Raw genomic sequence first — 13,637 nt, forward strand, 5'->3', positions numbered from 1 at the left:
CTGAGCCGAAGGCAGTCGCTTAACCAACTGAGCCACCCAGGCGCCCTCGGTAGGGTTTTTAATAAGGGCAATATGGTGGCACAGTCGGCAGAATAAGGACCCCCAAATGATATCCAGGTCACAGTCCCTGGAGCCCATGGATATGTTACTTTACGTGACATTAAGGGAGATTAAGGTAGCAGGTAGAATCAAGCTTGCTAATCAGCTGACTTTTAAAGGAGACTGTCCTGGTTTATCCGGGTGGACCCAGTATGATCACAAAGGTCTTTAAAAGTGGAGGAGGGGGGCAGCAGGGTCAGAGTCAGAGAAGGAGATGTGAGGCTGGGAGCAGAGACCAGAGTGACACAGCGTGACATGGGCTCAACCTACCACTGCCGTCTTGGAAGCTGAAAGGGGGCTGAAAGCCAAGGAATGCTGGAAGCCTTTAGAAGCTCGAAAAGGCAAGGAAAGGGATTTTTCCCTAGAACTTCCAGAAGGAAGGCAGGCCTGCCAATACTTTGCTATCAGCCCAGTGAAACTAATGTCAGACTTCTGACCACTAGACTCTAAGACAAGAAATTTATGTTGTCTTATGCCACTAAGCTGGTGGCAATTTGTTCCAGCAGCAACAAGAAACTCATACAGTGGTCAAGAGTCTTTGGAGTCAAACAGTTCTGCTCTTTCCTAGCGATGGGGCCCTGGGCAAGTTGCTGGCACTCTTGAGTCTCCGTTGCCCTACCTAGAAGACAGGGATAACCCTGCCTCACAGGACTGGTGCAGAAGTTAAAACAGGAAGCATCTGAAAGGTGCTCAGACCAGGTACTAAGCACATGCTCCCCAAATGGCAATGACTGCCCTCCTTGATCCTAAGTTGCTCCCACCTCTTCCCTGACTCCACCAGGGCCGTGGTGCCAGGCACTCATGGAGGTTCTCTGCTGGTTCTTTTCTTGGTCCTTGAGGCCATCTTAACTTCACACCTGGACACCTTTGAACCTGCAACAATATTGCACCTTGCATCAGCTCCTGTGGTGTCAGCCTGTGCGAAAGTAGAAGGCCTGGGGAAGGTCAAGGCCGGCCTTCGGGATACAAGTCAGCGAAGGTCCCTGCAGTCAAATAGCAGATGGCTCATGATAAGACACTTGTACTTGTCAGAGCCCTCAGGGAGCCTCCGAGGTCTTTACCCCAACTAGCCCCAAATCGGTAGAGTAGCCAGGGGAAACCAGGTAGTGCACTATAACAAACACCTCACCGAGCTGGCCTGCTCACCCTCCACTCTTCCTAGGGTAAATCAGACCATGGGGCAGGACCTTCTACCCTGTTTCTACCATCGTCATCATCCCCATCATCACTGTATCCTGACTGACATCAAGGACCTACTAGGCGCCAGGCACTTGCTGGACCTCATCCCCTTTGGTTCTCATAGAAGTCCATTGGTCAGCAAGGTCTGCGGTTTCTCAAGGTCACACAGCCAGACAGTGGCAGCACGGGGATTGAGACCTGCACGGTCTGGCCCGGCGCCTCTGCTCTTAACCTTCATCCCGTGCCCTTGGGCTTGCTGCCACGTGCTGGAGGTCTTGCATGGTGCCACCGGCTCAGGGCCGACTCCACGGTCCTCCCTAGGGTGCTTCTCAGATTGCCTGGACTTCTAGGGGCCAGTGGGTGCCCAATAGCCTTGTGGCCTATGGTGCTCAAAATAATAGGCTCAGAGAGGCTCAGAAAAGCCCACCAGCCCTTCAGAGTCAAGGTTCTTGGAGGAGATGTTTATGCTGGGGGCAGACAGGGAGGCCCAGGGCTCAGTCTGACCTTCTGGGGCTGCTGTTCTCGTGGGGGTCTACAATGCTTCCCGACTGCTGTCCGCAAGGGCTGAGAGTGGGAAACCGTGATTTCAGGTGGCAGGCCTGGCGCAGTTTAGGCCCTAGGTCTTTCCAGGATGGAAGGAGCCGCAGAGGTAGACCCTGGCAGCCCCTGGGAGGTCACTGTGCCCCACAGAGCTCAGGCATTCTTACCCTTCACTGAACTCCCCCCTCTGCCCAGCAGCAGCTCCAAGATACTATCACTTTGGGCTGAAGGACAGAGTATGAATGGGGGGAGGCAGGCCAGGGGCTTCTCTTGAGACGATGTTTTTATTACAGACTCATTACTTTGCACTTAGTTGTAGGTTTATTTATTTATTTATATTTTTTTAAGATCTTATTTATTTGACAGAGAGAGACACAGCGAGAGAGGGAATCCAAGCAGGGGGAATGGGAGAGGGAGAAGCAGGCTTCCCGCGGAGCAGAGAGCCCGATGCGGGGCTCGATCCCAGGACCCTGGGATCATGACCTGAGCCGAAGGCAGACACTCAACGACTGAGCCACCCAGGCGCCCCTAGTTGTAGGTTTATTGAGTGAGGTTTGGGGGAGTCGAAGTGATGGGGTCCCCAGGACCCCTCAGGCCACTGCCCGATGCTTGGTGTCATCACAGTTTCTAGTCCTTCTTTCCCGTTTTAGGTTAAGGACAAAAGCCTGGCACCTTTTTCTCTTCCTGAGTGGGTGTCTCAGAAGATGTGGGCTCAGCTGATTTGAGTTCAACTAAAGTAAGAATCACCCCTCCACCTGCAGTCCCAAAGGCCCACTGGGGAGGAAGAGGGGATCTCTGGCCCTGGAGAAAGGAAGACTCCCCACTGCAGGTGAGATATGGTGTCTATTTGCTGCAGAGGGGGCTGGGCAGCCTGGGGGCAGCTCCTGGGAGGGGAGGGTTCTGGGGCGGGGGAGGGGATGCAGTACCATCCGTGGTTTCCGCAGGTATAGACAGTCTGCGGGTCTATGTCCTGTTAAGCTGGGCCAGAGAGAGAGAGCCTTTCCTCTGGCCTGTGTGTCCCCCGGGTAGCCAGGCATTCACTACTAAGTTGACCGTGCACTCCTCACCCACCCGCTCCTTCCTATGACATGAGGGAAGACCAGCCACACTTCTGCGGCTCAGGAGAAACATCTGGGTCTAAACCTGCACTACCGCTCCATCACGAGATGCAGACTTTTGCGGCAGCTGACATAGAAGCTTTTGCTTGGAGGGCCCAGACCCCACAGGAGGGGATTTTCTTCTGACACCCCTACCAATATAGTTCCCCCAAAAGACTATAATAGTGATTCATCCTCAGGAGAGGATGAGTCCCACAGATCACCCAATGGGGCAGAGAGACTGCACTTTCTCAGTGACCCCCAAGCACAGCGGACGTTGGCTTTCTGGCTCCAGCAACGCATCCTATGAGCCCCTTCCAAGGTGATCACGTCAAAGGGAGGAGGCTCTGCCAACAGAGCATGGCACCTGCAGTCAGCAGCACGTTCTGAGAATCGCCGCTCTCTCACTTAGCTGTGGGGCCCCGGTCTAGACCCTTGGCCTCTGTGTGCCTGAGTTTCCCCATTTGTAAACTGAGGGGGCTGAGCTGGGTAACCTCCAGGGCTTCTTTCAGTCCTGCGGCACTGAGGAAGTTTAGTAAACGCCCCTGAGAGGCAGAAGACCCCATGAAGCCAGAGCCCAGTGCTGGCTGCCCACTCGGGCCAGGCTACTTTAAAACACTGCTGTTTGCCTTATTCATAGCCCAGAACCTTCCTCTGTTGCCCTGGCTTTGTTGGTCCGCAAAACAGGACCCAACGTGCTTCCACCCCATCAGCACTGCTGCACCTGGCTGCCCGCTGGAGTTGTCCAGAGACCTTTAAAACCCTGGTGCTCGCACCTCCCCTCCAGAAAGGATGATTTCATCCATCTGAGGTAGGGCATGGCCATTGGCATTCTTTTTTATAAGCTCCCCAAGTGTTTTCTTAGGTGAGGTGTGACCCACTGACCCAGATGTCGCTTGTGAGCCGCCGAAGGGTGACAGCCCGGGGATGGGCATGGAAATAGCCGTCCTCCCCACTCCTTGCCTGTTATCCCTTTGTCCTTGCCGGTCGGTGTACGCGGTATATTCTAGTTGCTGGAGCACTGGCCTGTCTGAATGGCTCAAGCAAGGACCCCTGGGGCAGGGGTTCAACCTCCTGCACCCCCTCTCCTGGTCTTCTGTAGGTGCTCAGGGTGGTTTGATGGGTAGAATCAGTGCACTCGGCTCCCCCCGCAGCCCCCCCTGACTCCCCAGGCCCCCTGCCCCTAACTCAGGCTTGAACAGTCCTGGTGAGGTTTCTCCCTGCCCCCCTGGGGTGTGGGGCAAGCGTTCGGAGGATGTGTGGAGGGAGCCGTCCCCCCACCCCACTCTCATCCTTGGCTGGGGAGTGTTCCTCGGCAACCGCCCAGCCTGATACCAGATCGGAGTTCACATGATTCTGCCTCAGCTCAGGAATGGGCAGCCTCCTGCTGGGATTTTCTAGACCGAGCTGGGAGGTGTGGTCTGTGGAAAATCTCCGGAGGGGAAGCGCGGGTCCTGGCTGCAGGGTGGCCTGCCTGGGGCGTCCCCCAGGCCCGGCAAGGTGGGTCCAGTCTCCTCCCCCAGGCCTCTGCAGAGCGTCTGGAGGAAGCCCGGGCTATTTGAGGTTTGAGGGCACAGCTCAGCCAGGTGGACGGTCAGAGAAGACCCAGATTCCCCCTTTCCTGCCGCTCACTCCCTGCCTGCTCCTCACCTGGCGGCAGAGACCGTCATCACCTTCTTGGGGTCTGGAGGCTGAGCAAGGCGGGGGATCAGTCCTGCTGCGTCCAAACGGAGGATGGTGACTCATTGGTGGGTCAAGAAATCAATTTAGTAGCTAACGAGCTGCATTTTGAAAACCAAGTAGAAATGATCAGAGTACAAGTCCTGGGGTAAGTATTGCTTTGGGGAAGTTTGTTTCTCACTGTGCATGCATGCGTGTGTATAATGTCTGTGCGTGCTTGGTTACGATGTCGTGTGTTCTTGCTGTGGCTTGTGGTCGAAAGAGCTTAAAAGGCAGCAAATTCGTGCCATGATGCCGGGTTCTGGATTCAGATCCACCTGACTTACTGTATGAACTTGAGCCACTGGCTTAGGCTCTCTGGCTTCAGGTTCTGTGAAAGGGGATAGCCGTGCCAGCCCAGCTGCCTCAGAGGGACAGCCTGAGCCCCGAGGCCCCCCCAGCTCCCCCATGGGACTGAACTTCGAAACAGTTGCAAGGGCTTTAGAAATGATATTGTCTCCTTGTTGTTGGTGCTGGAGTGAGGATAGTTGGGAGCCAGATGGGACCAAGGCAGGCTGCAGCCTGATTTCTACTTGTGTCCCAGAGGGAAATGTCAGCCTCTGAGAGCATGCAGAGGTTTAACCACTGAAGGGAAGGGAAGCTGGGCCTGCAGGAAACTCCCCGCTCCGTGGGCTCGGGGCTCCGTGAGTAACTGTCTGTGTGCGTGCCTGAGTGCAGCACACGGAAGAGACGCGAAGATTAGATCACTGTTTATGCACCAGCTCAATGCCAGCATCAGGCACCTCCGCCTTCTGGCTGGGAATGTGCAGGAGACTCTCAGCTTGCGTCAAAGAGGCGCTTCCTTCCTTCCTCCCAAAGAGGGCTAGTTTCTCATGGTCATTAAAGTCCTCGGAGACCTCCGTGCTGTTGGACATTTGTGTAAAGATTTGCTTTTAGGTGTTGGGTTGTTTTGTGTAGTCTCTGGGTTTCTTAGCTGGATGATGAAGTGTTTGAGGCAGACGCAGGGGCTCCCCATGTTTGTTCTTTGCCCCGATCCCCACCCCTTGGGCAACCACGGACTGGGCGCACCTTGGGTTTTCCTCAGTGGGTGTTGAGGAAACAGTTGACCTGGTAGAGCACCTGCCAGGGTGCAGGGGACCAGCCCAGGACTAAGCCTGGGGGCCCTCGTGGTGGCATCCGAGGACTGGGGCTCAGTGAAGCCTGGAGGTAGAGGGTGGTTGCTCAGTGATAATCATGACGGACAGAAAGAGAATGTGATGCAGGGGCACCTGGGTGGCTCAGTCGTTAAGCGACTGCCTTCGGCTCAGGTCATGATCCCAGGGTCCTGGGATCGAGCCCCGCATCGGGCTCCCTGCTCAGCAGGAAGCCTGCTTCTCCCTCTCCCACTCCCCCTGCTTGTGTTCCGTCTCTCACTGTGTCTCTCGCTGTCAAATAAATAAACAAAAATCTTAAAAAAAAAAAAAAAAGAGAATATGATGCAGAAGAAAGTGTGGGCCGATCTGACTTCAAAACCTGGCCTGCCACATCGTGACTGTGGAATCTTGAGCAGGTTGGTTCATCTCTCCAACCCTCAGTTTTTTCGTCTGTAAAGTGAGCCCAGATAAGAGTGGTGTTGAAAGAGAGTGAATGTACTGAAACATTCCTGGTAGGTGGAGGGCTCTCCGCTGATTTGGCTTGGTTCTGCCACTCTGTCTACGTTTTTCCATTTACAGATCACTTTTGCATCCACTGTGTCCCTTGATTTTTGAGGAGCAAGTTTCCTATGGAGACCAGGTACAGAAAGGACACTCCTGGGCAGGGTGTAGTTTCCATCTGGGGGTACGTGTCCTCAGGAACCAGTAGGGGAGGCTGGCTGGGATTAGACCTAGGAGAAAAAGCTGGAGCCTCTGACCAGCTCTGGAGGCTTGAGCAGATGCTCGGCTGCTGGAGTGGAGGCTAGAGTAAATCTTCCTTCTTACTTTTCTGTTTCTATTAATGACAGCCCCACTGTCCCAGCACCCAACCTCAAACCCATCTACCTATCCAGTCACCCATTCATCCATTTCTCTACCCATTAACCCATCCATCTATCTGTCTACTCCTCGCCCATCTAGCTGTTTACACATTCAGCTACCCATGCATCCACCCATCCATCCATCTCTCTACCCATTCACTTACTCATCTGTCCATCTACCTTCATGCATTCATTTATTCATCCACCTGCCCCCCATCTATCCACCCATTCACCTATCCACCCACCCACCCACCTACATCACCACCTCTCCACGCATCTACCAAGTAATTTTTGAGAGCTTACAAGGACCAAGCACTGAGGAACATCTCAGATTTGCCTCTGACTCAGATTTGTCCATCTCCCTTCTCATTAGTTGTCAGTTGCTACAGCTTCTTGTCTCCCCTCTGGCCATGCTTCCTCATACCTAGACCCTGTCATGCCAGGCTACTGTCAGTTCCCCAAAAGTGCCCATCGTCTCTCATAGTTGGCCTGTTGCACACATTGTTTCCACAGACAGAAACTCCCCTCTGCTTGGGCAGCCCTTCCCCCTTCTTCTGTCTTAGCCTAACTTGCTGCTCAGGAAGGCTTTTTGGGCTGGGTCGGGTTACCTCCTATGAACTCCCTTAAAATCCTGTGCTCTCTTTAGGAGCTGGTTTCACCTGTCTTCTTCACTGTCCCATGAGAGTAAATGCACCTTGAGTTACACTAAGTGACCGTGTCTAGCACAGTGGCTTCCATACAACAGATACTCAATAAGTATCTGTTGTATGAATGGATAAATGAATGGATGGATGGATGGATGGATGGATGGAGGGCCATTGAAGGATTTGAAGTAGGAATGATTATGTTAGATTTGCATTTTAGAGGATGGCCTTAAGGGTGGTAAGATGGAGCCAAGAAATCCAATAGGAAGCCATTGCACTGATTCTGGGGATGAAGCCTTGACCAAGCCAGTCTAGAGCACTGGTGAGGAAACTGAAGAGGAACAGACTGATGTGGGAAATATTTAGGAGCTGAAAATGGTAGAACTGGGTAATTAACTGGAGGCTTTGGATGAAGATGAGGAAAGAAGCTGAAGGCCCTTTAACTGGGCAGGTAGAGATGACCCTTCCAAGAGCAGATTCATGCAGAAATGAGGGAAGTGGGGTGGGCCTGACTGACCATGTCCGGTGAGGCAGCGGGACGCTGGTTTTGTCCACCGTCCACCTGGTGGGAGGTCTAGGAGTCGTAGAGTGCAGATGGGGTTGAAACCAGAGAGGCATGCTGTCCCCCAGAGGATGTGTGTGGTGTGAAAAGAACAAACCAACATTAAATGCGAGTGTGAGGGATGCTCACAGCACCGCCATACACTGCCCCCGGGTAAGAGTAAGTTATGCCTGTGAGATTGGAGGTTCCCTGAGGGTGGGAGAAATCCAGAGGAACTGGACTCTTGGGCAAGCCACTCCATCTCTCTGGGCCTCAGTTGCCTCATCCCTCAAATGGGGGAAATAACAGGGCCTTTGTGAAGATGGGGGAGAGCAGATATGAAATGCTCTGCAAACTGTAAAAGATTTTGCAAATACGAGGTGTAAGTACCCCGAAAGATCCAGTCACTGTTTGTCGAGAGATTGAATCAGGCTATTGACCTTGCATGGGCTGTATCCTGGTTCTGCCCACGAGGTCCTGCTGGGTCCTAAATTTCCCTTCCAGCCACCTCTGCTCCCCAGCTTGGGAACTCGTGTTATCTGGGTGCTTATCCTGCCACTTACCAGGAGCCAAATCCCAGACGTTCCAGACATTTGAGCGCCTGGCTACACAGGAGTGTGCTTCGTGGGTCCGCTGCACCAACATCACCTTAGGAACACGCTGGACATTCCCAAGCCCCACCTCAGACCCACTGACTTAGAAACACTGAAGGTGAGGCTCAATAATCTGTTTTAAACAAATCTTCCAGAGCACTCTAATGCACCTAAATTGAAAACCACGGCTCTTAAAACACCCTTTTTCTACAAGGGAACGTAGGAAGTGCTTTAATCTAAACATAGTAAATGTCTCTTCTTTGCCCTGCAGGCTTGAGTATTTTTGACTCTGGCTGCCAAATTTCGATTATTGTTGGCCTAGGAAAGAGGAAGGGACACGCTGTTGCCCCAGCACTGCCCCGTCCCCCACACCCCTGCCCCCCACACAGATACACACTCACGGCCAGTAAACAACAGGCTTCAGCCTGGTGACTCTCAGCGAATTCCTAAGACCTGACAGCACGTGTTTTTCGCTATGGCTTCATTCGCCCTGGGTGAGTGCTCCTGGGAACGGCTCGGGGCCCTGGACTGCTGTCCGCTTCTCATATGGAAGCCAGCCGAACCATCTGGCCCCGCAGGTGTGGGCTTGGGATTCGGGGATAGGGGGGCTGGTAAGAGGAAGGTGAACGGAGCCACGGTTTGACACACTGGGCAAAGTTTCGGGGTCACAGGCCTCAGCTGCCCCTTTCCCCTTCTCACCATCAAAACATATAAGCAGAACCAAAACACACAAAAAGCAAAAAAACCCAAAAAACGAAAAACAAGAAAATGCCCTTGTGCACCACTGGTGGGCATGTAAAATGGTGCAGCTGCTGTGGAAAACAGAGTGGCAGTTCCTCAAAAAATTAAAAATAGAACTACCATCTGATCCAGTAATTCCACTTCTGGGTATCTACCCAGAAGAGCTGAAAGCAGGGACGCGAATAGATAACCGTACATCCATGTTCATAGCAGCATTATTCCCAAAAGCCAACGGGTAGAGCAGAAGCAAGTGTTCACTGACAAATGAATGGAAAAACCAAATATAGTAAATACATACAATAGAATATTATTCAGCCTTAAAAAGGAAGGCAATTCTGCAATATGCTACAGCATGAATGAATCTCAGGGACATTTTGCTAAGTGAAATAAGCCAGTCACCAAAAGACAAACCCTGAACGATTTCTCTTAGACGAGGGCCCTAGAATAGTCACATTCACAGGAACAGAGAGTAGAATGGTGGATGCCAGGGCCTGGGGTGGGGGGCAGAGGGGGATGGGGAGCTCAGTTAGTGTTTCATGGGGACAGAGTTTCAGTTTGGGACGATGAAAAAGTTCTGGAGACAGATGGTGGTGCTGGTTGCATGACAGTGTGACTAATCAACTGTACATTTTAAAATGCTTTCCGTGGTAAATTGTATGTTATATATATATGTAACCACCATTAAAAACACCAAGAAGCACTCCCCTCCACCACCATCACTGAGATTCCAGGCTTGTGTAGGATGGAGAGCTGAGCCCGACCGGGCATCCTCATCTTCTGGAGACTGAGAGTTTGGGAGCGAGCCTCAGCTGGGGATGGCTGTCAGGAGGCAGGGAGGTGGGACATGCAGCAGGGAGACCCAGGCTTCCTTCCTCAGTCAGGCTTCGGGCGACCTTGGTTTCCCCACCTGTGAAATGGGGCGGTGGCATTCACTTATTCCTTCCAGAAGTGTTTATGAAAGCCTCTGAAGTGCCAGGCACAGTTCAAGGTGCACCTGGCCTCTGGCCTCTTGCAATTCATATCCCCGTGGAGGAGACAGATCAGCAGCCGCAGTCAAGTTAACCGACAAGAGCAATCTCGGATGCTGCTGGGGGCTCTGAGGAGCAGTCAAGCAGGAGGTGTGAGGGTTGCCGGGGAGGGGGCTACTTATGTGGGGTGGTCAGCTGAGATCTTGCAGAAAAGGAGCCAGCCCTGCTGTGGAGGTGGAGGTTGCGGGGGGGGGGGGGGTGTGTGTGTGCAGGGGACAGCTCTCCCGAGAGACAACGGCTTATGCAGCCGAGGCCTGAGCCGCAGACAGCTGGGTTTTATGGCTAATGCATGGTGGTGGTGGGCGAGGCCGAGGGAGCTGGGCGGGGCCGGATCACGCTGGGCCTTGAAGGTCCTATCAGGAGTTTGGGTTTTACTGTAGGTGTGATAAGAAGCCATCTCAGTGGCTTTTAAGCAAGGAAGAAGAGGACCTGGTTATATTCTAGAAAGAGGGCTGTGGCTTCCATGTGGGTCATTGGCGGGGGACGAATGGGAGAGCTGGGGTGGGGGAGGGAACCATGTGAGGAGGGTAGCTTTGGTAGAACCATCTCTTGCCCGTCTAGAGACCCTTATGAAAGCTACAGGGTCCTTCCCCAGGAAGAATGCCCATACTTACTTATTTACAAGATTGAGCAGGGGGTTGCAGGGGCATCTCTCAAGTTTACCCTCCCTGCACCCCAGGACTGGAACTGCTGGGCTGGGTGTCTCTGAGCCCCTTCCCTGCACGCTGCACCCGCTTCCAGGCTGAGCCCTGGCTCCAGGGGCCACGGGGCCAGGCAAGAGCCACAACAGAGCTGCAGGGGTGAGGCGGCGGAGGGAGGGGCTGTGGTCAGCAGGTGGTGAGGTGGCTGCCCGGCATACTCTGAGGGGTCTCCCTTCTGGGTCCCTGAGTCGCAGCTTGACTATGGTGGAGAGACAATGCAAGGGGCAGGGTGGATCTGCTGATACTTCAAAACAGCTTAATTCAAACCTCCTCACTCATTCAGAATTTGCAACCCTATGGACTGTACCTGCTCGAGGCGGGGGGTGAAATTGGTTCTTGGGTGGGGTGAAAAAAAACCCTTAGCTATTACAATGATTTGTCACCCTTCCAAGGGTCACAGTACACAAACAGATGTGCAATATATTTGGGGTATTAAAATTTCACAGAAAGGGGGCGGTCAGGGGAAAAAAAGTGGCTAACGAGGCTCTCTGGGAGGATGATTCTTACACAAACAAAAAATTAGAAGTCCTGATTTAGAAACAGTGAGATTTTTCAGTGGGGCCAGAAGCGTTCAATCAGTAGAGTAGCTCAGGCCTTTCGTTTCGATATATTAATTTATAAAGTGGGCTCACAAGAGAAATCTTTGTTCTCTCTTGTTCAAATGTATTTGTACACGTAGAAGTAGCATTTTGTTGTTGTTGTTAAATTCTCAACAATATGAGCTTTCCACCAATGTTAAGACTTGCCATATTTTACTCTGCCTCTTTGCCTCTGGTGAAACAATGCCGTGGATTTTGGCATCCGTCATTTTACGTGGCCCTGATGCTGACCCGAGGACAGGTGTTTCTGTGCCCACATTACAGATGAGGACACTGACACTCAGAGACGGGAAATCGCTCGCACAGCCTGTAAGCGGCTGACCCTGGCCTCGCACGCATTTCTGTTGGTTCCTTGTGTTGTTCCCTGCGCTGGGTCCTCGATTCCACGGAGAGGGGGTGAGGTAGCACCTCCTGATGAGCACCCAGGAATCCAGGCAGTGCCCCGTGGGAAGCATGCTCTTTGTTCCTCACCAGAGCACAATAGGACGAGGCAAGGTTGGGCCCCTTCCGGGCTGTCCGGAAAGGCCCCCAGAAGGGGCTGTGGCCTCAGGGCTAACTGACCTGGTACATTCTTGGGAGCAAGTAGGAAAACTGTGAATGATGCATAGTGCTGTCATAGGGAGAGGGGCCGGGGCCCTTGCTGTTGTGTGCGGGTTGGAATTGGTCTTTACCTTGAGCGGCCCTTGGAGAGCGGGGCTCGGGATGAGGCTGTGCTCACGAGAGCTCCTAGCCTTCCTTGCTGCCCTGAGAGACCAGGAAAATAAATAAGGGATAGGAAGCCAGGGAGCGGGGATAGGGAGGCACAAACCACCATTGAGTGTCTTGGTGCGTGACCAAGGTAGCCAACTAGATAGTCGAGTTGAGTTGAGGTTGGCCCAGTCTTCTCCATTGCGTGAGGCGCTTAGAACGGTACCTGACACCCAGCAGGGCTACATAAACGTCAGCTGCTATCATCCTAAGCCCTCCCTGCCTTTACCTTTCAGGGGCTTACCCACCACCCAGGAGGCCCAGCTTTTGATACAGCTTGAGCCACAGCCGGCGAACAAGATGGCTGTAGAGAGACCGGCCCGGTCCCTGAGCCGGTGAGGGGCGAGGCGCCCGGCGCCCTGAGGCCCAACGATGGGGAACGTCACTGCGGAGAACAGCTCGCTGTGCGCCATTGACCACACCATCCACCAGACTCTGGCCCCGGTGGTCTACATCGTGGTGCTGGTGGTGGGCTTCCCGGCCAACTGCCTGTCCCTCTACTTCGGCTACCTGCAGATCAAGGCCCGGAACGAGCTGGGCGTGTACCTGTGCAACCTGACCTTGGCCGACCTCTTCTACATCTGCTCGCTGCCCTTCTGGCTGCAGTACGTGCTGCAGCACGACCACTGGTCGCACGGGGACCTGTCCTGCCAGGTGTGCGGCATCCTCCTCTACGAGAACATCTACATCAGCGTGGGCTTCCTCTGCTGCATCTCCATCGACCGCTACCTGGCCGTGGCCCACCCCTTCCGCTTCCACCAGTTCCGCACGCTCAAGGCGGCCGTGGGCGTCAGCGCGCTCATCTGGGCCAAGGAGCTGCTGAGCAGCGTCTACTTCCTCATGCACAAGGAGGTGGTGGAGGACGAGGACCGGCACCGCGTCTGCTTCGAGCACTACCCCCTGGAGCCATGGCAGCGGGGCATCAACTACTACCGCTTCCTCGTGGGCTTCCTCTTCCCCCTCTGCCTGCTGCTGGCCTCCTACCGGGGCATCCTGCGGGCCGTGTGCCGCAGCCACGGCACCCAGAAGAGCCGCAAGGACCAGATCCAGCGGCTGGTGCTCAGCACCGTGGTCATCTTCCTGGCCTGCTTCCTGCCCTACCACGCTCTGCTGCTCGTGCGCAGCCTCTGGGAGGCCAGCTGCCAGTTCGCCAAGGCCGTCTTCAACGCCTACCACTTCTCCCTGCTCCTCACCAGCTTCAACTGCGTGGCCGACCCCGTGCTGTACTGCTTCGTCAGCGAGTCCACGCACCGGGACCTGGGCCGCCTCCGGGGGGCCTGCCTGGCCTTCCTGAGCTGCGCGGGGCCCGGCCGCGCCCGGGAGGCCTACCCGCTGGGCGCCGCCCAGGCCTCGGGGAAAGGCGATGAGCCCGAGCTGTTGACCAGGCTCCACTCGACCTTCCAGACGCCGAACTCGCCCGGAGCCGGGGGGTCGCCCGCGGGCGGCGTGGCCTAG

At 54.3% G+C, this 13,637-nt stretch overlaps 1 protein-coding gene across 3 annotated transcripts in view; it reads left to right on the top strand.

Annotated features, from left to right (window-relative positions):
* Window positions 1-13,637, top strand: part of GPR68 (G protein-coupled receptor 68) — a 27,700-nt gene extending 14,063 nt beyond the window's left edge. For 2 of the 3 annotated variants that reach the window (XM_034992679.1, XM_034992678.1), the window contains exons 2-3: window positions 2,469-2,647; window positions 12,419-13,637. In XM_034992679.1, coding sequence (XP_034848570.1) covers window positions 12,555-13,637 — 1,083 coding nt within the window. In that variant the 5' untranslated portion in view covers window positions 2,469-2,647; window positions 12,419-12,554. Of the gene's footprint in view, window positions 1-2,468; window positions 2,648-6,307; window positions 6,369-12,418 lie in introns of those variants that run through there. The other variant, XM_034992680.1, reaches the window with a different exon arrangement.

This window comes from Mirounga leonina, unplaced genomic scaffold, assembly GCF_011800145.1.
Source record: "Mirounga leonina isolate KUSES-001 unplaced genomic scaffold, KU_Mleo_1.0 Mir_82, whole genome shotgun sequence".
NCBI classification, from domain to species: Eukaryota; Metazoa; Chordata; class Mammalia; order Carnivora; family Phocidae; genus Mirounga; species Mirounga leonina.